Below are 27,500 nucleotides of genomic sequence, written 5' to 3'. Positions count from 1 at the left end.
TAAACAAATGGGATCTAATTAAAATTAAAAGCTTCTGCACAACAAAGGAAAATATAAGCAAGGTGAAAAGACAGCCTTCTGAATGGGAGAAAATAATAGCAAATGAAGCAACTGACAAACAACTAATCTCAAAAATATACAAGCAACTTATGCAGTTCAATTCCAGAAAAATAAACGACCCAATCAAAAAATGGGCCAAAGAACTAAATGGACATTTCTCCAAAGAAGACATATGGATGGCTAACAAACACATGAAAAGATGCTCAACATCACTCATTATTAGAGAAATGCAAATCAAAACCATAATGAGGTACCACTTCACACCAGTCAGAATGGCTGCGATCCAAAAATCTGCAAGCAATAAATGCTGGAGAGGGTGTGGAGAAAAGGGAACCCTCCTACACTGTTGGTGGGAATGCAAACTAGTACAGCCACTATGGAGAACAGTGTGGAGATTCCTTAAAAAATTGCAAATAGAACTACCGTATGACCCAGCAATCCCACTTCTGGGCATACACACCGAGAAACCAGAATTGAAAGAGACACGTGTACCCCAATGTTCATCGCAGCACTGTTTATAATAGCCAGGACATGGAAACAACCTAGATGTCCATCAGCAGATGAATGGATAAGAAAGCTGTGATACATATACACAATGGAGTATTACTCAGCCGTTAAAAAGAATTCATTTGAATCAGTTCTGATGAGATGGATGAAACTGGAGCTGATTATACAGAGTGAAGTAAGCCAGAAAGAAAAACACCAATACAGTATACTAACACATATATATGGAATTTAGGAAGATGGCAATGACGACCCTGTATGCAAGACAGGGAAAGAGACACAGATGTGTATAACGGACTTTTGGACTCAGAGGGAGAGGGAGAGGGTGGGATGATTTGGGAGAATGACATTCTAACATGTATACTATCATGTGAATTGAATCGCCAGTCTATGTCTGACGCAGGATGCAGCATGCTTGGGGCTGGTGCATGGGGATGACCCAGAAAGATGTTATGGGGAGGGAGGTGGGAGGGGGGTTCATGTTTGGGAATGCATGTAAGAATTAAAGATTTTAAAATTTTAAAAAAAAATAAAAATAAAAAAATAAAAATGGAACAAAACACCAAGTAGATATTTATCCAAAGAAGACATACAGGTGACCCACAGATATGTGAAAAGATGCTCAATGTAACTAATCATCAGTTCAGTGGCTCAGTCGTGTCCGACTCTTTGCAACTCCGTGAATCACAGCACGCCAGGCCTCCCTGTCCATCACCAACTCCCGGAGTTCACTCAGACTCACGTCCATCGAGTCAGTGATGCCATCCAGCCATCTCATCCTCTGTCGTCCCCTTCTCCTCCTGTCCCCAACCACTCCCAGCATCAGAGTCTTTTCCAATGAGTCAACTCTTCGCATGAGGTGGCCAGAGTACTGGAGTTTGAGCTTTAGCATCATTCCTTCCAAAGAAATCCCAGGGTTGATCTCCTTCAGAATGGACTGGTTGGATCTTCTTGCAGTCCAAGGGACTCTCAAGAGTCTTCTCCAACACCACAGTTCAAAAGCATCAATTCTGCGGCGCTCAGCCTTCTTCACAGTCCAACTCTCACATCCATATGTGACCACAGGAAAAACCATAGCCTTGACTAGATGGACCTTAGTCGGCAAAGTAATGTCTCTGCTCTTGAATATGCTATCTAGATTGGTCATAACTTTTCTTCCAAGGAGTAAGCGTCTTTTAATTTCATGGTTGGAATCACCATCTGCAGTGATTTTGGAGCCCCCCAAAATAAAGTCTGACACTGTTTCCACTGTTTCCTCATCTATTTCCCATGAAGTGATGGGACCAGATGCCATGATCTTCGTTTTCTGAATGTTGAGCTTTAAGCCAACTTTTTCACTGTCCACTTTCACTTTCATCAAGAGGCTTTTTAGTTCCTCTTCACTTATCATCAGAGAAATGCAAATCAAAACCACAATGAGACAATACCTCTTACCTATTAGAGTGTGAGTTTATGTTCAGTCACTCAATCATGTCTGACTTTTTGCAACTGACTGTAGCTTGCCAGTATTTTCTGTCCATGGAATTTTCCAGGCAAGAATACCAGAGTAGGTTGCCATTTCCTACTCCAACATATTAGAATAGGTATTATCAAAGTAAGAAATAACAAGTATTGCTGAAGATGTAGAGAAAAAGGAACACTCCTACACTGTTGGTGGGAATAAAAATTGGTACAGCCACTGTACCGGGATGTTTCTCAAAAAATTAGAGGTAGAATTATCACATGATTTGGCAACTCTACTTCTGGGTATTCATTCAAAGAAAATGAAAACACTAATTCAAAACAATACATGTATTCCCATTTTCACTGCAGCATTATTTACAATAGCAAAGACATGCAAATAACTTGTGTCCAACACATACATAAATAGAATATTATTCAGCCATTTGTCACAACATGGATGGACCTTGCAGGCATTATGCTAAGTGAAATAAGTCAAAGAAAGAAAGACAAGTACTGTATAATTTCATTTATGTGTGGAATCAAACAAACAGAGTTCATAGATACAGAGGACAGACTGGTGGTTGCCAGAGGCATGGGGTTGGGATGGACAAAATGGGTAAAGACAGCCCAAAGGTACAAACTTCAAGTTATAAAATACATAAGTCATGGGGATACAATGTATACCTTTATATGATTGTAATTAATAATACTGTATTGTATATCTGAAAGCTGCTAAAAGGGCAGATCTTAAAAGTTCTCATCACAAGGAGAAAAATTAACAACTGGATAGGAACTGATGCTAACTAGACTTATTGTGGTGATCATTTTGCAATATATGCAAATATCGAAACATTATGTTGCATACCTGAGATTAACTATAACAGTGTATGTCAACTGCTGCTGCTGCTGCTGCTAAGTCGCTTCAGTCATGTCTGACTCTGTGCGACCCCACAGACGGCAGCCCACCAGGCTTCCCCGTCCCTGGGATTCTCCAGGCAAGAACACTGGAGTGGGTTGCCAATTCCTTCTCCAGTGCATGAAAGTGAAAATGAAAGTGAAGTCACTCAGTCGTGTCTGACTCTAGCGACACCATGGACTGCAGCCTACCAGGCTCCTCCGCCCATGGGATTTTCCAGGCAAGAGTACTGGAGTGGGGTGCCACTGCCTTCTCCAATATGTCAACTAGACCTCACTAGAAAACAAAAAAACTTACTAATGAGCAAAAAAAATTAAAGAATTCCTAAATAAATGGAGAGAGAGTCTGTGTTCCTCTGTAACAGAAAGGAAAGGGGCATGACACAACTTTTGAAAGAATCACATAGCTGAAGGACATAACATAAACCGATTAGAATCAAATGGGTCCAAGATGGCAGACAAGTCCACTGTGGCTTCCCTGGCGGCTCAGACGGTAAAGCGTCTGCCTGCAATGCAGGAGACCCGGGTTCGATCCCTAGCTCGGGAAGATCCTCTGGAGAAGGAAATGGCAACCCACTCCAGTACTCTTGCCTGGAGATTCCCCTGGATGGAGGAGCGTGGTAGACTACAGTCCATGCGGTCACAAAGAGCTGGACACAACTGAGCGACTTCACTTCACTTGATCCTCAATCAGCAAGCTAAATGACACACCCAGAGGTGCCATGGCACTTTGTTCAAAGGATTTGTTAACAAAATAAGCCACTCGTTATATACAAATAAACAATACAGGTATTTATTAGAGAATTATCTAGCTTACTTTTAATACACTAACATTAAAAGAAAAGAAATAGGAGGAGCAGAGGACACATCACTAAATTGGGTTCTGACTAACATCCGGATTTAAACAGAGGTGGGAAGTTCCAAGTCATAGCACGTCTGGAGTCCCAACTGGGAAAGGGTCCCAGGCAGCACGTCCAATCTGTGGGTGAGACTTCAAAAATTGCAGTTCGGGGTTCCTGCTTATAATTCCAGGACAGACGCAAACTGGATATTATCATCAATCCGTGACCAAATTGCAGCCTGGTTTTATGTTGTTTGTTTTCCCTTGTAAAACTTGGAATGTTGCTAGGGTTTGGTTGGTCAGGCCCCTCAAGTGGCTCAAAAATCTCAAGATTCCTTCCTGATCTTATCTATGGTGCTGTAAGTCTTACACTAACAGCAGGCAGTCACTCATAGTCACTCCCAGGAAGGGCAGCATCCAGGCAGGTTAGAAGCAAGGTCAGAGACTGCTCTGCTTTGTCTCGGAAGCATAAAAAGACTATTTATTTAATTTCCCCAACACAGTTCCAGTCAGTGTCCCACTCTTTGCAAGAAGAGCTTGCTCAAACTCACCTCCATTGAGTTGGTTATGCCATCCAACCATCTCATCCCCTGTTGCCTCTTCTCCTCCTGCCTTCATTCTTTCCCAGCATCAGGGTCTTTTCTAAAGAGTCAGTTCTTCACATCAGATGGCCAAAGCACTGGAGTTTCAGCTTCAGCATCAGTCCTTCCAATGAATATACAGGACTGACTTCCTTTAGAATTGAGCAGTTTGATCTCCTTGCAGTCCAAGGGACTCTCGAGTCTTCTCCAACAACACAGTTCAAAAGCATCAATTCTTCAGCGCTCAGCTTTTTTTATGGTACAACTTTCATATCCATACATGACTACTGGAGAAACCATAGCTTTGCCTAGATGGACCTTTGTCGGCAAAGTAATGTCTCTGCTTTTTAATATGCAGTCTAGGTTTGTCATAGCTTTTCTTCCAAAGAGCAAGCTTCTTTTAATTTCATGGTTGCAGTCACCATCTCCAGTGATTTTGGAGCCCAAGAAAATAAAGTCTGTCACTGTTTCCATTGTTTCCCCATCTATTTGCCATGAAGTGATGGGACCAGATGCTGTCATCTTCACTTTTTGAATGTTGACTTTTAAGCCAGCTTTTTCACTCCCCTCTTTCACTTTCATCAAGTAGCTCTTTAGTTCCTCTTGCTTTCTACCATAAGGGTGTCGTCATCTGCATATCTGAGGTTGCTGCCATTTCTCCTGGCAATCTTGATTCCAGTTGTGCTTCATCCATTCCAGGATTTCACAATGGTTTCCCTTGTGGCTCAGCTGGTAGAGTCCGCCTGCAATGCGGGAGACCTGGGTTTGATCCCTGGGTTGGGAAGATCCCCTGGAGAAGGGAAAGGCTACGCACTCTAGTATGCTGGCCTAGAGAATTCCATGGACTGTATAGTTCATGGGGTTGCAAAGAGTCAGACACGACTGATACACAGCCTTGACGTACTCCTTTCCCAGTGTGGAACCAGTCAGTTGTTACATATCCAGTTCTAACTGTTGTTTCTTGACCTGCAAATAGGTTTCTCAGGAGGCAGGTAAGGTGGTCTGGTGTTCCCATCTCTTGAAGAATTTTCCACAGTTAACTGTGATCCACACAGTCAAAGTCTTTAGCAGTCAATAAAGCAGCAGCAGATGCTTTTCTGGAATTCTCTTGTTTTTTTGAATATCCAACAGATCAACAATTTGATCTCTGTTTCCTCTGCCTTTTCTAAATCCAGCTTGAATATCTGGAAGTTCTTGGTTCATATACTGTCGAAGCCTGGCTTGGAGAATTTTGAGCATTACTTTTCTAGCGTGTGAGATGAGTGCAATGTGTGGTAGTTTGAGCATTCTTTGGCATTCCCTTTCTTTGGGATTGGAATGAAAATTGACCTTTTCCAGTCCTGTGGTCATTGCTGAGTTTTCCAAATTTGCTGGCATATTGAGGGCAGCACTTTCACAGCATCATCTTTTAGGATTTAAAATAGCTCAATTGGAATTCCATCACTTCCACTAGCTTTGTTCATAGTGATGCTTCCTAAGACCCACTTGACATCGCATTCCAGGATGTCTGGCTCTAGGTGAGTGATCACACCATCATGGTTATCTGCATCATGAAGATCTTTTTTGTATAGTTCTGTGTATTCTTGCCACCTCTTCTTAATATCTTCTGCTTCTGTTAGGTCCATACCGTTTTGCCTTATTTGTGTTCATCTTTGCATGAAATGTTTCCTTGGTATCTCTAATTTTTTGAAGCAATCTCTAGTCTTTCCCATTTTATTGTTTTCCTCTATTCCTTTACATTGATCACTGAAGGATGGCTTTCTTATCTTTCCTTGCTTTTTTTTGGAACTCTGCATTCAGATGGGTATATCTCTCCTTTTCTCCTTTGCTTTTTTGCTTCTGTTCTTTTCTCAGCTATCTGTAAGGCCTCCTCAGACAACCTTTTTGCATTTTGCCTTTTTGCATTTCTTTTTCTTCATGATGGTTTTGGTTAATGCCTCCTCTACAATGTTACAAACCTCTGTCCATAGTTCTTCAGCCATTCTGTATATCAGATCTAGTCCCTTAAATCTATTTCTCACTTCCACTGTATAATTGTAAGGGATTTGATTTAGGTCATACCTGAATGGTCTAGTGGTTTTCTGTAATTTCTTCAATTTAAGGCTGAATTTGGCAATAAGAGTTCATGATCTGAGCCACAGTCAGCTGCTGGTCTTATTTTTGGCAACTGTATACAGTTTTACCATCTTTGGCTGCAAAGAATATAATCAGGTTGATGTCGCTATTGACCATCTGGTGATGTCCATGCCTAGGGTCATCTTTTATATTGTTGGAAGAGAGTGTTTGCTATGAGCAGTGCATTCTCTTGACAAAATTCTGTTAGGCTTTGTCCTGCTTCATTTTATACTCCAAGGTCAAACTTGCCTGTTACTCCAGATATCTCTTGACTTCCTACTTTGGCATTCCAGTCCCCTATGATGAAAAGGACATCTTTTGGGGTGTTAGTTCTAGAAGGTCTTGTAGGTCTTCATAGAACGGTTCAACTTCAGCTTCTTTGGCATTAGTGGTTGGGACCTAGACTTGGATTGCTATGACACTGAATGGTTTGCCTTGGAAATGAAACAGAGATTACTGTTATTTTTGAGATTGCACCCACGTACTGCATCTCCGACTCATTTTTTTTTTTTATACCCATGAGGGCTACTCCATTTTTTCTAAAGGACTCTTCCCCACTGTAGTAGATATAATTTACTGAATTTCATCTGAATTAAATTTGCCCATTCTAGTCCATTTTAGTTCACTGATTCTTAAAACGTCGATGTTCACTCTTGGCATCTCCTGTTTAACCACTTCCAATTTACTTTGATCATGGACCTAACATTCCAGGTTCCTATGCAATACTGTTCTTTACAGCCTCAAACTTTACTTCCATTACCAGTCACATCCACAACTGGGTCTCACTTTTGCTTTGGCTCAGCCTCTTCATTCTTTTTGGAGCTATTCCTCCATTCTTTTTCTCTATTTCTCCATTCTTCTCCAGTGGCATATTGGGAACCTACCGACCTGGGGAATCTATCTTTCAGTGTCATATCTTTTGGTCTTCTCAAACTGCTCATGGGGTTCTCAAGGCAAGAGTACTGAAGTGGTTTGCCATTCCCTTCTCCAGTGGACCATTTGTCAGAACTATCTACCATGATCCCTCCATCTTGAGTGACCCTACATAGCATGGTTCATAGCTGCATTGAGTTAGACAAGTTTGTGATTCATGTGATCAATTTGGTTAGTTTTCTATAATTATGGTTTTCATTCTGTCTTCCCTCTGATGGATAAGCATAAGAAGCTTGTGGAAGCTTCCTGATGGGAGGCACTGACTGTGGGGGAATCTGGGTCTTGCTCTGATGGGCAGGGTTATGCTCAGTAAAGCTTTGATCCAAGTTTCTGTTCATGGTTGGGGCTGTGTTCTCTCTCTGTAGTTTGGCATGAGACTAAACTATTCTGGGGGTAATGGTGGTAATGATGACCTCCTTCAAAAGGACTTATGCTAGCATGCCAGGGGCTCACAGGCACTGTCAGTTCCAAGACACTGTCAAAATACCAAGGAGTGGGCGGTGGCCCAATGCCTGGAAATCTCCAAGTGAAGTGAAGTGAAGTTGCTCAGTCGTGTCCGGCTCTTTGCAACCCCATGGACTGTATGTAGCCTACCAGGCTTCTCCATCCATGGGATTCTCCAGGCAAGAATACTGGAGTGGGTTACCATTTCCTTCTCCGGGGGATCTTCCCAACCCAGGGATTGAACCCAGGTCTCCCGCATTGGAGGCAGACGCTTTAACCTCTGAGCCACCAAATCTCCACCCTTCCCAAAATTAGCTGGAATAATCCTCCCACTCATTAGCATATGAAATTACCCAGCCTATAAAAACTAACCATGCCACATTTCCTGGCTACACTTGCCCTCTGTGACGGTCCACACTCTGTCTGTAGAATGTGCTTCTCTCTGAATCTGAATAAATCCATTTCTTACATGTCACTTTGTCTCTCACTGAATTCTTTCTGGGAAGAGACATTAAGAACCTGAGCTTCATTAGGCCCTAAAACCAGGTACTGGGGGTTTTGGGTGGGTTCAGGTCCCAGCCACATGGGTTCAAGTCCCAAGCAGGGTTTTGGTTGGGTTCGAGTCCCAGCCATGTGGGTTCAAGTTCCAAGAAGGGTTTTGGCTGGGTTCAAGTGCATAACTGGGTTTTAGCTGGGTTCAAGTCCCAGCCATGCAGGGTTTTGGCCCGGGTTTGAGTCTCAGCACATGGGTTCAAATCCCAATCTGAGGTAAACAGTTTCACATGGACTAAAGCCTCACCTTGTTAAGGTTTCTTCCCAACTTGGTCTATAAATCTATAGATTTGTATATTCCACCCATCTTTATCTATAAATTCAATGCAACAGCAATCAAAATCCCAGCAAGCTGTCTATGGAGACTGAGATACTGATTCTAAAATTTCAAGGATTACTATAAAGCTATAGTAATCAAGACAGTGTGGTGTTGGCAAAAGAATAGACACAGGTCTTGGGAACAAAAGACAGAGCCAGAAATAGACCCATACAAATAAATTCAACTGATATCTGATAAAGAAGCAAAAGTAATTTTTTCAACAAATGGTGCTGGAACAACTGGACATCCATATGCAAAAAAAAAAAATACTCAAGGCACTAACTTTATAAAATCACTGCAGGTGGTGATTGCAGCCATGAAATTAAAAGATGGTTATTCCTTGGAAGGAAAGTTATGACCAACCTAGATAGCATATTCAAAAGCAGAGATATTACTTTGCCAACAAAGGTCCGTCTAGTCAAGGCTATGATTTCTCCAGTGGTCATGTATGGATGTGAGAGTTGGACTGTGAAGAAAGCTGAGTGCCAAAGAATTGATGCTTTTGAAATGTGGTATTGGAGAAGACTCTTGAGAGTCCCTTGGACTGCAAGGAGATCCAACCAGTCCATCCTAAAGGTGATCAGTCCTGGGTGTTCACTGGAAGGACTGATGCTGAAGCTGAAACTCCAGTACTTTGGCCACCTCACGCGAAGAGTTGACTCATTGGAAAAGACCCTGATGCTGGGAGGGACTGGGGGCAGGAGGAGAAGGGGACGACAGAGGATGAGATGGCTGGATGGCATCACCAACTCGATGGACATGAGTTTGGGTAAACTCTGGGAGCTGGTGATGGACAGGGAGGTCTGGTGTGCTGCAATTCATGAAGTCGCAAAGAGTCGGACACGACTGAGTGACTGAACTGAACTGAACTGAACTGAACTTTATACCCCAAATCAATCGTAGACCAAAGTGTACTGTAACACTATAAATCTTCTAGAAGGTAACATAGAAAATCTGGGTGGCTTGGGTTTGGCAATGAAAAATAAGACCAAAAGAGCAATCAATGAAAGAAAAAGTTGATAGGTTGGATTTTATTAAAGGTAAAAACTTCTGCTCTGTGAAAGAAACTTTTAAAAGAATGAAAGATAAGTCAAAGGATTGGAGAAAATACTTGCAAATCACATATCTGATAAAAGACTTGTACCTAAAATGTACAAAGAACTCTTAGAACTCCATAGCAAAAAAAAAAATCTAATTAAAACATGGGCAAAAGAACTGAACAAAGACCATGCCAAAGAAGATCCATAGATGGCAAATAAAACATGAAAGGATGCTTAAAATCTTTTGTTATTAGAGTACTAGAAATTAAAAGAACAATGAAATTCCACTATAGCTAGTAAAACGGCTAAAAAAATTTTTTTTAATCTTTTTTTAAGCGGACATTACCAACTGCTGGTGAAAATGCAGGGCAAGGGGAATTCTCACTCACAATTAGCAGGAATGCCAAATGGTACAGCCACATCTAAAGACAGTTTGACAGTTTTTGACAAAAGTGAACATATTCTCAGCAGACATTATGGGTTGCATTGTGTCTACTCACCAAAAGATAGATTGAAGTCCTACCCAATCAGTATTTCAGGACACGACCTTTTTTGGATACAGGGTTGTGCAGATGTAATTAGTGAAGATGTCATATCATAGTAGGGTAAGCCATTAATCCAATCTGACTAATGTTCTTACAAGTGAATTAGAGACAGAGGGGGAGAACGCCTCCTGAAAAGGGAGGCAGGGATTGAAAGGACACATCTACAAGCCCAGAAATGCCTAGACTGCCGACCTACACCTGAAGCCAGCAGACAGGCTTCGAAGAGATTTCAAGAAAACAAACTTCCTGACACCTTGATTTCAGACTTCCAGCCTCTAGAACTGAGAGAGGATAAACTTCTGTTGTTTTAAGCCACCAGGTTGGTGGTACTTTCTCACAGCACCCTTAGGAAACTAACACACCATATAATCTAGCAATTGCACTCCTAGATAGTTACTCAACAGATTATACACACACAGATACCTACGTAACTGCCAAAACTGGATGCAACAGGTACATCCCTTCATCTTGGTGAGTGGAAAAACAAACCGTGGCACATCCATATCATGGAATTTTATTCAGTGATGAAAAGAAAAGCTATCAAGCCACAAAAAGACATGGGTTGAAACTTAAATGCACAAGGCTAAGTGGAAAAAGTCAGTCTGAAAAATCTACAAACTGTATACTGCCAATCGTATGACATTCTGGAAAAGGAAAAATGATAGCATCATTAAACACATCTTTGGTTGTTGGGGGTTTTGGCCTGAAGGGAATTAAGTAAGAAGCACAGGGGGTTATTTAGAGCAGTAAAATTATTCTGTATTATACTGTAATGGTGCCTAAAAGACATTAAGTATTTGTGAAAATCCATAGAACATTATAATACATTACAAAAAGTAAACTTTGATATATATAAATAATTTGAAAATAATTTAGGAGGTAAGAAGATCTCATGATGCAATGTAATGTGTGATATAGTAATTGGAATGTATTATAAGTGTATGAAACAACTTCACTGGATCACAAAGAGAAATAATTCTGAAAATGAATGGAATCTGTAAAAATAAAGGTAAAAGGAACTGTACATAAGCACTGAACTCTAGTTAATAATTTTCTTTCCTGTGAGGGCACAGATTAATAATACTGAAACCACCATGCCTATATACTAGAAATGTATAATTAATTAAAGAGATATCAGATGGTGGGAGCTAGGATTCTCACTGATGGAGTGGGAAGTTACAGTTAAGCAAGGGGAAAAGATAGAATGATCCATGTGGTAAACGATTAGAGCTAGAGAAATCAAGAAGAACTCATGTTTAGCTTAAATACAGATACAGCTGGTTGCATAGATAAATATCTATAAATATGTACATACACACACATGGCTTAGAGGTTAAAGCATCTGCCTGCAATGCAGGCAACCCAGGTTCGATCCCTGGGTCTGGAAGATCCCCTGGAGGACATGGCAACCCACTCCGGTATTCTTGCCTGGAGAATCCCATGAAGGGAGGAGCCTGGTGGGTTACAGCCCATAGGGTCACAAAGAGTCGGACACTACTGAGCAACTTCACTTTCACTGCTGTCAGCTGAGAGGATCTAGAAGGAATGACACCTCAGTAAAAATGAGTACACCTGCCACCTAGATCTGATGCCAGTATCTTTCTCCAATAAGAAGAACCAGGATTTCATGGAGAAATGGCTGATTCAAGGACTGTGGTAGGACATATACAAGAGAAGCCTGGAGCATCTTATAGTGCCAGAAAGTAAGAAAATGCTGAAAAAAAACAAAAACAAAAACAAAAAAAACCCAAAGAAAACAGAAAACCCCAAACAGAACAACCTATAGAGAAGTGGGCAAGTCATAGACACAGGAGTGAATTAAAAGACCTCCCAACAGCCAAAGCTGGGACCATTTGCATAACAAAATTAAAAAGTACTGATAATAACCCAAAATATAAGATGAATGTCCATGAGTCCTACAGATATAAATACACAATAAAGTAAGTGAGTGAAAGAATGAATTCCAAATAATTTATGTATTTGTTGTTGTTTAGTAGCTCAGTTATATCCTACTCTTTCGCAACCTTGCAAAAGTTTCCTCTGTCCATGGGATATTCCAGGCAAGATTACTGGAGTTACTAGAGTAGTTTGCCATTTCCTTCTCCAGGGGATCTTCCTGGATTTTCTCCAGGGATTGAACCTGCATATCCTGTATTGGCAGGCAGATTCCTTACCACTGAGCCACCAGGGTAGCCCAATTTATATATTTACTCTGCCTTTAAGAAGTAGAACATAAATCCCCATTCCTTAAGTATGGGCTACATACAGTTATTTTCTTTCAAAAAACATAGTATGGGAAGGAACAACAACAACAAAACCAGTAATTTTATAGGGTAAAAGCCTGACAAACATTACATCAAGCCAGGTAATCAAGGTTAACATCAATAGTGAAGTTGAATTGATATTATGTACCCTTGCTATTACATGGTGACAATGGCACTTTACCTCTGTGGTCTTTTTGTCAAAACACATTACCCCAGTCTGATCATGAGAAAAACATCAGACAACGCATCCCAATTAAGAGACATTTTACCAAATGCTAAACAATTAATTCTCAAGACTGTAAAGGTCTTCAAAAATAAGGGAAGTCTGAGAAACTCACAACTAGGAGAAGCTATTGGTTAGTCATATGGATGTGAGAGTTGGACCATAAAGAAGGCTGTGCACCGAAGAACTGATGTTTAGAACTGCGGTGCTGGAAAAGACCCTTGAGGTCCCTCGGACTGGAAAGAGATCAAACCAGTCAATCCTAAAGGAAATCAACCCTGAATATTCATTGGGAGGACTGATGCTGAAGCTCCAATACTTGGTCACCTATGTGAATAGCCAACTCATTAGAAAAGACCCTGATGCTGGGGAAGATTGATGGCAAGAGTTAAAGGGGACAACAGAGGACAAGATGGTTGGATGGCATCACAAACTTAATTGACATGAGCTTGAGCAAGCTCTGGGAGATGGTGAAGGACAGGGAGGCCTGGTGTGCTACAATCCATGGGGTCACAAAGTTGAACGTGACTGAGCGACTGAACAACAACCACCTGTCTATTTAAAACATATAATGGAGTTATATGTTATAAAACATGGATGGACTCCTGCAAAAGAAAAGGACATCAGTAAAAACTGGAGGATGTCTAAATAAAGTATGGCTTTTAGTTAACAGTATTAATATATGAATATTGGTTCATTAATTGAGACACAGTACTATTAGTTTAGTAAAGTAACTAATAATGGGGGACTGGCTTTGGGGCGTAAGAGAATTTTCTGTACTATCTTCACAATAACTATAAAACTAAAAGTGTTACTGAACTTCCCTGGTGGGACAGTGGATAACAATCTACCTGCCATTGGAGGGGTCATGGGTTCTATCCTGGTCCAGGAAGATTCCACATGCCGTAGAGCAACTAAAGGCCGTTCACCACAACTACTGAGCCTGTGCTCTAGAACCCATGAGCCACAACTACTAAAGCCCCCGTGCCCTGGAGCCTGCACCCCACAAATACAGAGTCAACCCGCTGCAATTACTGAAGCCCAATGCCTAGAGCCTATGCTCCACAGCAAGAGAAACCCCCACAATGAGAAGCCCATGCACTGCAACAAAGAGTAGCCCCTGCTCTCCACAACTAGGGAAAGGCTGCAAGCAGCAACGAAGACCCAGCGCAACCAAAAAAATTTAAAAAAGACTATTCTAAAATTTAAAAGTTATTTTTAAGAAAGGACATTCAAAAAATAGTAAAGCTGGCCTTAGAAATGAAGAACAAGCAGTCAAATGATACCGCTTTAGAGAACAGTCTCAACAGCACAAATGCTATCACTTATCATTCAGTTTCATCCATTTGAGCAGTGTGTCTTACAGAGTCTTCTGTATTTAAGAATCCTTTCAAAACATAGAAAGTCTGGTGCCTGCAGACTTTGTATAGAACAGCAATAATGGACTTGGGAGCTGGATTATTTCAGATTCGATACCAGCTCCTAGCATATCCCAGCTCCATTTACTAACAGACCTGTGCTTCAGCTTTCTCATCTAAAAAATGACGGTGGTAGTAATAATCATAACATTCTATTGGGTTGTCCAGAGATGAAATAAATGAATACATGTAAATCAATAGAACAGAACCTGGCACATATGTGTTGATTAAGTATTAAGTTTTTAATCAGTCTATTCACTCAACAAAAATGGACCACCACCCCAAAGGGGTTATGTTTTTGCTTATGAGAAACAGTAAAAGCTCAGAGGGGATTCAATTCCACCAGGGTCTGGTAAAGGGAAAGAAGGATTTGTAGAAGCAAATGGAATAAAAATTATCATCTCAGCTCTCTTTGTCAAACCAAGTTTGGCTTATATAAAAGGAAAACTAAAATTCTTCACGTCTGGTTTAATGTCTTAGTCCTCAGACTTAAAATGTTGGCAGAGTCTATACCACAGTATCAATTTTAAGGTATTCTGCTCAGAAATAATCTTCTAAAGGGGGTTCTTTGGTGTTTTGAGACACCTACAGATTTCTGCCTGCAGAGAAAATCACAAGGCTTTTCAAACTTCAGCCTCCAGAAAAACTTCTGCAAGCATTCAACAGTTTCCACAGCCTCTCCCCTCCAAACTTCTCTTCCAGAGAAGCACCTTGACCAAAAAAAAAAAAAAAGCGCATCCATAATGATAACTCTCTGGTCTCTGTTCCAAATATTTATCTATTAATCCCAAAATAGTCACAAAGTAAGCCAAGCCAAGTGGCTTAGCCTTGACAAACGGTTTCCTTTTCTTCTGAAAAAGGAAGGAAAGCAATTCTTTATTTGGTTATACCATCCCTCTGCCTCCAAATGTTTTCTCAAGTAACAGGAAGGAAACTTAGGGAAAAGTATAGGGGGAGAGGACTAAAGCAGAGTACTAACAAAAATATTACAAATGAGGAAAGTAGGAATTTTCTGACTCTGATAATAGATTCAATACACAGAGAAGACAGATCCATGTCCTGACAACAATTGGTCCATAGCTGCACAATTATTAAGCTATTCATCTAAACCCAGGATGTTAATCTCATTTTCTTAAGTAAAAACGAACATCACAAAAATTTTGTAAACACTAAGCTTTTACAAAGAATAATTGCCTTTAAATCCCTGAAAATAAGGTATTGTGTGTGTAGATTTAATATTTTCCTCATGTGTATCCACTTGAATTACCTGGTATATGTTAATGTGAAATTATTTTTCACATTTAAAGTCTTTCTGTGAATAAACATTTTCAACAGAACAAAAACACAGTGGTTAAAAAACTATTAAGAAACAGCAAAGGTAATAGTGCAAGAGCCTGACTACAGACTGTGGCCCAAAATTCCATTATTAATGGAGTACTATTTCAAAAGAGTTTCTTTATGTTTACTGTATAGCTCTTGAGATAACACTTAACTACATTAAACCAAGAAGGGGAAATAGGAATTAAAAGAGCTTAAGCTAAGTCTGAAAAGTTAATTTTATTAAAAGTTGCAGCTTTGTTGGCTATCTGAAACATAGTTTTATAATAAATACTCAAAGATCACACAATTAGACAAACAGAAATAAGTCACCATTCCAATTTTATATGCAATAGAGATATTATATAATTCCACAAAGATTTGATACATTAGAAAGGACATTATTGGAAAGATACTACAAGAGGATACAGCAAGGAAGTCATTTGCTTCCAAAGCTAGGAAGGAAAGATCACAGCGGACAGTTAAATTATACAATATTCCAAGTAGGTATTCAAGCATTAAAAAAGAAATAAAAGAGGCTAATAATACAGATGTAAAATTGTTCTCCTAAAGCTCTATCTATTGATAAGTTGAATATTCATCATATCAAAATATATTTTTTAATTTTAAAATCAAAATGTGGTTGACCTCCAAATTATAAACTGCATTTCCTTCTCTGACTTCACTACTGTTTTGTGATAAGAGCAAGAGAAGGAGAACAGTATTAGAAAATAAAATGAAGGTCAAACCAGAGTTCATATAATTCACATTTATACAAGTTCTTTCTATTTCAAGACTTTTAATTTACTCACTTTCATCCATATTAGCTCAATAAGATTCCACAGAAATGGCATTTCAACTCAATCAAAAAACAGAGGATGTTATTGTATTTTGAGCTGTGATCTTAGAATTTATAATACTATGCTATTTCTGTGACTATTTTTTGTACTTATATGTTAAACTGAGGATTTTTCCTTAATTAACCTTATTGATAGGGGATTCAACATAATGAACTCTGGAAAGTCAAATAAGTGTAAAAAATAAGTCTTTAAAATGCTGAGAAATATGAGGATATATGAGGGACACAAAAAGGGAATCTTCTTTTAAGTACTGAGAAAATATTAAATGGTTTTTTTTTAATTTATTAAATTAAAAAATTATAGTTTCAAAAGATTACCACAAATCCTTCGACATGTGGCAAGTGTAATTGTAAATAATAGGAGATGAAAAGTGAAGAGTATAATGAAAAACTCTTGTTGGCTAAAGCATTCATCATGAACTCATCATGCACCATCCTTAGTCTAATGTTAACTGAGAAAACAGGGAAATATAAGTGCTAAGCAGAGTTAAGGTGCTAATCAAATGTTTATTTCAATCCATAAAAGATTCTGCACATTTAAGGCACATTCAAACCACTGTAACACCAAATTGAGGAACAAGGTAGCAATGTCATAGCCAGTAAAATGTTCCCCATGAATCACTTGAGGAGATTAACAAATAATACTACATGTTATATTGACTGAAAATAAAACTGGTCTGTTTAAAAAATAATTTCTACATATATCAATACATGTAGCACACATTTATACATTATATAAATGGTTATGCCTAGTTTTGAGGTTTTGAAGTATGAATTCATACTCCTATTTGTTGAAAACATATTCAGGGACTAAAAACATAAGCCTCTTTTAGTAATTTTGGACTCTCAAATCTATAAATTTATGTAGATTCTTTCAGAATTCATCTTGTTCCAAAATAAAAATTTCTGCTTTTTTTCCGAATGTCCATGTCCTGTCTCTTTAATTACACTGTTGAACTTTTTCACAGGCAATGACTATGTTTCTAACTGTAACATTTAGTCTAAAAACAAATGCCTATAAAGAGTTCAAACTAAAAACTTCAGTAATTATAAATCAGCATGAACCAAGAAGCCGTATATCAAACTTCTGCTTGGCATTCATTTGCATGTTATACTCTTATTTACTTTTTTCCTAAAGATATACCATTGGTGAGTCTACATGTAAATTAAATTAAAAAATAGCTAATTGGGAGAATTTTTTATGGTCTCACTTATATCTTTTTAAAAAATTCAATATCCATTTTCTTCATCTCTGATATATTCTTAAATGTATATGTTTTGCTATTATCATTAAAGATATCATGAAAACATGTTTCAAAATGATATAAAAAATCAGAACTTTATTGACTTAAATTTACTCAGAATGTATGCAGAGTACTGCAGCTTATGTAGCAAGAGCTTCCCTTTCAGTGGAAAAATCTGAATATGAGTATATACAAGTACATGCCACTCAAAGGTATCAAATTGATTAGTGACAATAAAACACCATTTGAATAGTACATTTCACACTCATACAAAACAATTAAAAATAACCTTTAGAGCAAAATCTTAAAAGTCCAGGTTCTAAGCAAGCAGCATTTTGACAAGTAAAGAAGAGTTCAGCTTCGTCTGGGGTTGCATTCATTCTTCTGAGGCCACAAATATAGATCACTATATTTCTGGATCATTAATGTTAATACTAACTCTTGCATGCATGCACACACAAACACACACACACATTCTCTTTCTCATTCTTATTCTCTCTGCTGCTGCCCTGCCACCCTCCTCCTCACCCTCCCCCTCTCCTCTCCATATACAGATGCAGAGTCATATGAGAGAGAGTACAGGGTAAATAGCAGACAATAAAAACTGGCTGGGGAATTTTATAAAGGACATAAAAATCATGAAAATACTTACTTCATCAGCCACCATACACCTGGAAAAAACAAAAACAAAACCAAATTAATGTCTTAATTGCCAAAGTCAACCATTTAAAAAGTTTTGATTAAGCGTTGTTGTGTTCAGTAGCTTGCCACAAAACAGTTTACACATTACAGCACTACGCCAGAGAGAGGTGTTTATAAGTGTTCATAAGAATAAGGGCCTTTCCTGACTTACAAGACTCTCCAGCTGCCAACTGCATATGGTTATGTGGGACTGTTAGTTTCAGATATGCTGTTTCCCAATGCCCACCCATGGCGATGGCTACAATGACCCTTCGAAAACATGAGCAAAACGGCAAGTGATTGTACCAATCACTTCCCTCCTTATCAGTAAGTAAGGTTTCATGTTCTCCCCTAGAGATTAGAACGCTGTATTAACGTGCATTAGGATGTTATACATAAAATTATATTAATATATGCTATATTATACATACTAGGCCACTTTCAAGCTGAATTTTGTATTCTACTATTATTTCACTAAATTTTCTCCTCCCTATTCTTTCTTATTAACCTACAGAAGTAAATTCTATCCACTGGAAATTGAGGACAGGGCATAAACTAAGGTCGTAATTAGAAGAAAAAGGCAAAGAACAAAACAAAGGATAGCAGATATGGTCAAGATCACAAGGGGTCCTTTAGAGACAGTGAGTACATCATAAGGGGAAAAACCAATCTCTTAACCAGGTGATATACAGGAAATTAAAAAAAAAGAAAAAAGAAAAACTGGAATATAAAAATCAGAAAGGAAAAAATACCCTATTTGCATTTTTCTCCTTCCTTTAATCCCAATGGCCTTGACATTATACTATATTACATGCTTTCTTTAACATAAAACACAAATTAATAATTTGGTAATAAATATATTATTAAGAAATAACCTACAGGTAAAATGGAATTTTGTTCTTAAAATGAAGAAAAAGATGGTTGGTTACATATTAAGTTTTTATGGGAAAATAAAATACAAATACTCTAACTGAAATTTAAAACATATGCAAGAGTAACAAGTTTATTACATTTTTTGCAAACAGGCTGGAAAAGTAGAAAACTAAAAAGCAATATTTTGAAAAATATGACTTATTTCCAGGAAGATTTACATGTATACCTACTTTTTCATTTTGAAATCCAATTCAAATTTGGTAAAGATGTCATTTGAAGTATATATTATTTATTGAGTGCCTGTTAAGTAACTCAACAGGGAAGAGACGGGAGTGACAGAGGATGAGATGATTGGATGGTATCACTGACTCAATGGACATGAGTTTGAGCAAACCCTGGGAGGTAGGGGAGGACAGGGAAGCCTGGCTGCTGCAGTTCATGGGGTTGCAAAGAGTCATACACAACTTAATGACTGAACAACATTATGTACCTAGCACTGTCATAAGTTTGTGTGCTCAGTCATGTTAGACTCTGCAACCCCATGGACTGTAGCCCGCCGGCCTCCTCTTCCATGGGATTTCCCAAGCAACAATACTGGAGTGGGTTGCTATTTCCTCCTCCAGGGGATCTTCAAGACCCAGGATCAAACCTGCGGCTCTTGCATTGGCAGGCAGATTCTTTACCACTGCGCCACCTGGGAAGCCCAAGTCCTAGGGATATAGCATTTAAAGGTTTTTCCTCATAAAGGGTGACTGGAAGAACTTCTGACAGTGAACAAGTAAATGATCCTAGTGGTGGTATCTGCCATTAAAGAAACTGAAACAAGGTAAGTGCAATAGGGAATTAGGGAGTATCTATTTTAAAGAGTGGTCAGGAACAATCTTTATGATAAAGCAATTCAAACAGATCTGAATAAGTTGTCACAAATTTAATGAGGAAGGGAATCATGAGAAAATCTGGAGGAAGAGTACTCTAAACAAAGCCATGAGCAAATGCAAGAGCTCTGAGATAAGATGGTTATGACATAGTTAAGCAAGCAGAGGGAGTCTAATGTGATTAAAATGTACTGAGTCATGGCAAACGGTAGAAAATAAGGTTGGAAGCACCTTAGGTCCTGACCATGGACAGCCATAAGCAATGGCATGAAGTCTAGATTTCCTTAGAATCCTTTGGAAGTAAGTAACATTTATTTAACTTTTTAAGAAGATTACTCTGGCTTCTAGAGAATAAACTATAGAAGACAAGAGCAGAAAAAGCGAGAGCAGATGGGAGGCACCTGAAGTAGAACAGGAGAGGAACAACAACATATGGATGCATGATAGAGACAGAGTTGGTGAAAACTGGTCAGTTTAGACACATTTTGAAAGCACAGGCAATACGATATGCTGAACAATTGGGATAGGGATATTATGGATATGAAACAAGGGAAAGAAGTCAAAAATGAATCTTAAGGTACCAGCTTAAGCAATTAACTGTGAAAAAATGGTGGTAATGCATTCACTGAGAAAGGAAGGGTGGGGAGAGCAGCAGGTTTGGAGATCACAATCAAAAGTTCTGTTTGGGGGACTTCCCTGGTGGTCCAATGGTTAGGATGCCATGCTTCCACTGCAGGGGGGAACAGTTCAATCTCTGGTTGGGGAGCTAAGATCCTGCAAGTTGCAAGAGGGTTTAAAAAAAAAACAACTTAGGTTTCGATCTATAGTCTTTCTGGTATCCATTAGATACCCCAGTTGTACTGTTGAGTGGGGCAAGGGATATGTGAGTCAGGGGAATAGCAGGGACTGATATAATAAATCTGAGAGTCATTAGAATGTAAAGGCATTGGAATGAGAAAGGATCAAGGATAGTCTGTAATATAACACCTTGACTGTGGCTTGTTTTCTATGCCCAACTCCAAGTTCCTTAACTTTCTAAAGTTAAACAGCTACTGTGACCTGCAGGCTGCTAGATGAGGTTTATGACTCTAGTGAAGTAACATCAGAGCAAATTGTTAGGCAGCTAAATCACCCCATGGGTGGTTAACCGACTAAAAAATAGCATCAGAGCCCTGGGCAACAACTGACACAACTGGTGGCTGTGGATCACTGCCTTGGCTTGACTTTTAAGTATCTGAAGACCCCAGTTGTAAGACTGTCTTCCAGCCCTCTGGTTATGCTGGATTCTCCTAACACGAGACAGGTGGTCTTCCCAACTTTGGAAACCAGGACAGTTTAAGTACATCAAAGAGCACTGAGCTTCCTTCAGGTATTTCTAGTGGGGCTGACTGTCCTTCAAATTTAGGCACTATATCTGTCCCAACCTCTGGCAGTCCTACTATTTACAATAGTTCAGCAATCAGACTTGATTTCCAATGAGCTATCATAGAAACAGCCATCAGTGAAGCTGAAGCTCCAAAACTTTGGCCACCTGATGCAGACAGCTGACTCATTGGGGAAGACCCTGGTGAAGACTGAAGACAGAAAGAGAAGAGGGTGACAGAGGATTAGAGACAGTTGGATGGTATCACCGATTCAATGGACATGAACTTGGGCAAACTCTGGGAGATGATGAGGGACAGGGAAGCCTGGTGGGCTGCAGTCCATTGGGTCTCAAAGAGTCAGACACAATTTGGCGACTGAACAACAACAATAACAATCATAGAAAAATAACTGATCATGTGAGAGGCCCCATCATCTGAAAGAGCAGAATACAAGTAAATAATCAGAATATATATCTAGTGAAATAGCAGTGCTAGAAAGACTAAACACCTGCACAAAAATTGTTATAGCACCTAAATAAATTCTAATGCAACACACACACACACTCCCTTCCATGGTTTCCAAACTAAAATGAGTAGATAAATTTTTTAAAAAGATGATTATTACTGACAGCTAAATCAGTAGACTACGAGATGAAGTGCAAAGAAAAAACGCTTGAAGAACAGAACCTGAAAACTAATGTGAAAAACTGGTGTTCAAAAGGAGAAAAGACACAATATATGAAGGAGAAGCAAAAATTAAGTAAACAAAAGAAAATTTTGGGGGGCTAAAGAAAATACCTCTGATGGATAACTGAAACAGAGAACCACATTTCGGGGTGAGCTGAAAAGACAAATATCTACTCACATCCGTATAAAATTCATTAATCTTATGAACAAAAAGAAAACCTTGTAAGTATTCAGACTGAAAGAAAAATTATCAATAAAGGGGAAAAAACAACTGCATTGCACTTCTATCATCAACATCAGAAACTAAAAAACAATGGAAACTAATCTAGACTACTGAAAGGAAAGCAGAACTCATGAATCGTATATCCAGTTGAGATACCCATTAATTAGAAGGGATGGCAAAAAGACATACAGCTAATCAAGATCTCCAAGATTATATCACTTAAAGCAAACCATTTGAAGAAAAATACTTGAGAAAAATAACCAAACAATAAAAACACCTTAATATAGATTCAAGATAGAAGATGAAAAGGAAATGTGATTGGCAATGAAACTATATATACGTGAATTTAGTGGATGATGTATATTCTAAATGAAGACTCTACAAGTGGAAGGACCCATTCTGTAATCTCAAAGTGCAAAACTGAAGGGAGGTGACAAAGGAGAGGCAGTACTAAAATTATTCTAAAGCAAAATACTAAATTTGTTCTTGTTTAGTTGCTAAGTCGTGAACAACTCTTTCGCAATCCCATGGACTATGTAACCCCACCAGGCTCCTCTGTCTATGGGATTTTCCAGGCAGGAATACTGAAGTGAGTTGCCATTTCCTTCTTCAGTGGATCTTCCCAACCCAGAGATCAAACCCACATCTCCTGCACTGGTAGGCAGATTCTTTACCACTGAGCCACCAGGAAGCTCCAGAAAACCAAACTGGTGATATTTAAAGTCAGGAGACTAAATGAGATCACCTAGGAAGAAGAAAGCTACTGACAGAGAGCCCTGGAGCACTCCAACAATAAGAGGTCACAAAAGGGAGAAAGATCCAGCAAAGGAAACTGAGGAAGATCCAGTAATATAAAAAACTACAAGAAGAATGTAGTGACCTTGAGGCCAAGTTAAGAAACTGTTCTGGAAGGAGCTAATGAACAACTATGACAAATGCTGCTGACAAGCCTAGTGGAATGCGGTCTAGGAATTGATCATTTGATTTGGCAAGAGATCATTCACAGCCCTGACAAGGGCAACTTTGATAGAACAGTAGGGAACAAAAGCCTCACCTAAAAGGGTTCAGGAGACAATGGAAGCAGAAGAAGGGCAGAGACTGAGTAGAGACTACTGTCTTAAGGAATTATTCTGTACGGGGAACACATAAACATGGTAGTTGCTCAAAAAAAAAGTAGGGAACAGAGAAGATATTTTAAAAAGGCAAAATACTATACATAACCCAATCACTGACTCTATGAATGTAACATCTGTGGATCAACAGATGTCTTAACTTGGCAACCAAGTTAAGACAACAAATAAAAATGGTCAAGTAGCTATGCATGAAGATGGTAACAGAAGAAGTAGAAATGAATGGGGTTCTCCTGCAAAAACTGTAAAAAAAAGGAATGAACTTTTTTCATGGCTACAACCTTGGGAAGCACTCTTATTCTGAAAGCAAAGGGAAGGAACTAAAAATATTTATGGAGTTAGAGAACAAGGTTCAGGGACTAAGAAGTCCAGGGGATACACATTTCAAAACAGGGTAAATGGGTTAACAGTGTCAAATGCTGCAAAGGATGACTAAAAGGCCACCATACTAAGTTATAAGCAGCTCATGTGTAAGCTCACTTGCAGTTCTCATTTGTTAAGAGGATTGTGGATAGTTTAAAAAAAAAAAAGGGAGCCAACAGATACAGAGTAATCAGAAAGGAATTTTGGTAGCAAAAAGCAAAAAAACAAAAGAAAAACTAAAAATAGGGAAGTAGCCATATAACATGTTGGAAACCCGAACAGTGGACATGGAGTCAACATTGAGAAGGAAAACAATAAAAATGACTGATGGAGACCATAATATAAAAGATGAAAATATAGCTAATCCAATTTCTCACTTCATAGAAATTTTATATCATATCTGAATGAAACTAAAGTCTAAACTTCATTTGTAAATGGACTGCCCATAATCACATTATTACATATAATTACATTATATCCATGGAAATATAAACAGTTTTTTTCTCCCACTGGGAAATAGCAAATATAATCCATATTATAGGGACTTTAACCTACAGCTAAAAAAAAAAACCCTTCATTAAAGAATATGCATTTTATTTGTCAAACCTGGTTTGGTATGCCAATAGCTATACAATTTCATCTGAATTTAACAAGCAGTTCAGTTTTCCATTTTCATAAAAAATAAATAATATTCTTTGTTCCAAATTCATTGTTAATTGCTTGAATCATAGCTTATCCAGCATGGCTACAGACATCAAAAAAGCAACTTTCCACTTCACTGAGTTGTTTCCAAAACTTTGAGGCTCCTTACATTAATCACCACTTACCGTATCAAGACATATATATTCTGGTATTTGCACCAGCTGTAACTATGGATGCACATGTTCAGTGTTAACTATTTTAAACCCCAATTCAAAGACAGGTAGAAAAGAGAAAACTGAACAGCATTATACTTTCCTAACAATCACTTTACACACCAGTTAAATTTCTCTTCTAAGACTCATAGAACCAAATAATGTGTGTTTAACTGGAAGCTTTTCTCCAATTTCTTTATATTAAAAAAAAAAAACCTCTTCAATAATGAACACCCATATCTCTTTTGAATAAATCATGTCAAAAAGAAAACACAAAAACTCTCCAAGAGAATATTTTGATGACATTGAGAATTTAATGCTCTAATTCTGTATGAAAAACCTAGATAGTTTATTGAAAAGCAAAGATATTACGTTGCTGACAAAGGTCCATATAGTCAAAGCTATGGTTTTTCCAGTAGTCATGGATGGATGTGAGTTCAACTGTAAAGAAGGCTGAGCACAGAAGAACTGATGCTTTAGAACTGTAGTGCTGGAGAAGACTCTTGAGAATCACTTGGACAGCAAAGAGATCAAACCAGGCAATCCTGAGGGAAATCAATCCTGACTATTCCTTGGAAGGACTAAAGGATGCTAAAGCTGAAGTTCCAATACTTTGGCCACCTGACTGATGCTGGGAAAGACTGAAGGCAGGAGGAGAAGGGGATGATAGAGGATGATATGGTTGGATGGTATCACTAACTCAATGGACATGAGTTTGAGCCAACTCAAGGAGACAGTGAAGGACAGGGAAGCCTGGTGAGCTGCAATTCATAGGGTTGCAAAGAGTCAGACACAACTCAGTGACTAAACAACAAACTCTGTTTTGAATCAGAAGTACAGAATTCAGGACTCAGTACATGAAAACAGAATTTGCTTAATCAATTACCATGCATGCTGTGACCTCAGATGTGGGCTACTAACCCAGGAAGAATATTGACTTTTTGGATATTCACATGAAACTGTCCAGTAGCAGGAATCAACAATTTAATATGGTTAATATACTACCATACCACCCTTTAGTATGTTATATTTGACCAATGCTAACTTAATGTTGGGCTTCCCTGGTGGCTCAGAGGGTAAAGCGACTGCCTACAATGCGGGAGACCTGGGTTCGATCCCCGGGTAGGGAAGATTCCCAGGAGAAGGAAATGGCAACCCACTCCAGTACTCTTGCCTTAAAAATCCCATGGACTGAGAAGCCTGATAGGCTACATGTTAGCCAACAAAGGTCTAAACAGTCAAAGCTATGGTTTTTCCAGTAGTCATGTACAGATGTGAGAGTTGTACCATAAAAATGGCTGAGACCAAAGAACTGATGCTTTTGGATTGTGGTGCTGCAGAAGACTCTTGAGAGTCCCTTGGACAGCAAGGAGTTCAAACCAGTCAATCCTAAAGGAAGTTAACCCTGAATATTCATTGGAAGGACTGATGCTCAAGCCCCAGTACTCTGATCACCTGATGGGAAGAGCCAACTCATTAGAAAAGACTCTGATGTTGGGAAAGATTGAAGGAAGGAGAAGAAGGGGGCAACAGAGGATGAGATGGTTGGATGGCATCACTGATTCAATGAACATGAGTTTGAGCAAACTATGGGAGATAGTGAAAGACAGGGAAGCCTAGTGTGCTGCAGTCCATGGGGTGGCAAAGAGTTGGACATGACTTAGCAACTGAACAACAACTTAATGTTACTTTAATAAACCCACCCACTATTCCCTATAGACTAAGCCACAGGGCCAGGAGTTCAGAGAACCAAGTCACAACATTTTTTCTAACTAGAGCCGTATCTTAAAAATCCCTTTCCCCATAACTATCAAAGTTCAACATGATAAAATGGGCTGTGTTTTATTTGTTTAGTTTTTTTTTCTAATTGAGAATTTATTTTTTTTTCTTAAATGCTGAAGGATTTTATTTTATTTATTTTTACTTTATTTTACTTTACAATACTGTATTGGTTTTGCCATACATTGACATGAATCCACCATGGGTATACATGCGTTCCCAAACATGAACTCCCCTCCCACCTCCCTCCCCATAACATCTCTCTGGGTCATCACCGTGCACCAGCCCCAAGCATGCTGCATCCTGCGTCAGACGTAGACTGGCAATTCGATTCTTACATGATAGTATACATGTTACAATGCCATTCTCCCAAATCATCCCACCCTCTCCCTCTCCCTCTGAGTCCAAAAGTCCGTTATACACATCTGTGTCTTTTTTGCTGTCTTGCATACAGGGTCGTCATTGCCATCTTCCTAAATTCCATATATATGTGTTAGTATACTGTATTGGTGTTTTTCTTTCTGGCTTACTTCACTCTGTATAATCGGCTCCAGTTTCATCCATCTCATCAGAACTGATTCAAATGTATTCTTTTTAATGGCTGAGTAATACTCCATTGTGTATATGTACCACAGCTTTCTTATCCATTCATTTGCCGATGGACATCTAGGTTGTTTCCATGTCCTGGCTATTATAAACAGTGCTGCGATGAACATTGGGATACATGTGTCTCTTTCAATTCTGGTTTCCTCGGTGTGTATGCCCAGCAGTGGAATTGCTGGGTCATAAGGTAGTTCTATTTGCAATTTTTAAGGAATCTCCACACTGTTCTCCAAAGTGGCTGTACTAGTTTGCATTCCCACCAACAGTGTAGGAGGGTATTTGTTTAGTTTTAATATTATTTACTTTTGGAATTGGAGATACATTATATCCACATGATTTAAGAGGTACAAAAGTAGAAAATCTTTCTCCAATCCCTATTCCTCAAGGGTGTTCCAGACATTAGCTATAACCAATTTCTCGTGTAGCCTTCTGAAAATAGGCTCTGTGAATA

The 27,500-nt window shown here is 38.9% G+C and overlaps 1 protein-coding gene and 1 non-coding gene across 5 annotated transcripts in view; one reads left to right on the top strand and one right to left on the bottom strand.

The window, feature by feature from the left end:
• ZRANB3 (zinc finger RANBP2-type containing 3) overlaps positions 1–27,500 on the bottom strand; it is a 296,619-nt gene that overhangs the window by 163,434 nt on the left and 105,685 nt on the right. For all 4 annotated transcript variants that reach the window (XM_042243938.2, XM_060410091.1, XM_012138942.5 and 1 more), the window contains one exon: positions 18,270–18,288. In XM_042243938.2, coding sequence (XP_042099872.1) covers positions 18,270–18,288 — 19 coding nt within the window. The remainder of the gene's footprint in view (positions 1–18,269; positions 18,289–27,500) is intronic.
• On the top strand, positions 25,726–25,797 carry TRNAC-ACA (transfer RNA cysteine (anticodon ACA)). The gene has a single exon. It is a non-coding gene; the product is annotated as a tRNA-Cys (tRNA).

Source organism: Ovis aries, chromosome 2, assembly GCF_016772045.2.
Source record: "Ovis aries strain OAR_USU_Benz2616 breed Rambouillet chromosome 2, ARS-UI_Ramb_v3.0, whole genome shotgun sequence".
Taxonomy (NCBI): domain Eukaryota; kingdom Metazoa; phylum Chordata; class Mammalia; order Artiodactyla; family Bovidae; genus Ovis; species Ovis aries.
Note: the sequence above shows the minus strand (reverse complement) of the source record. Positions and strands in the feature narration are given on the sequence as shown.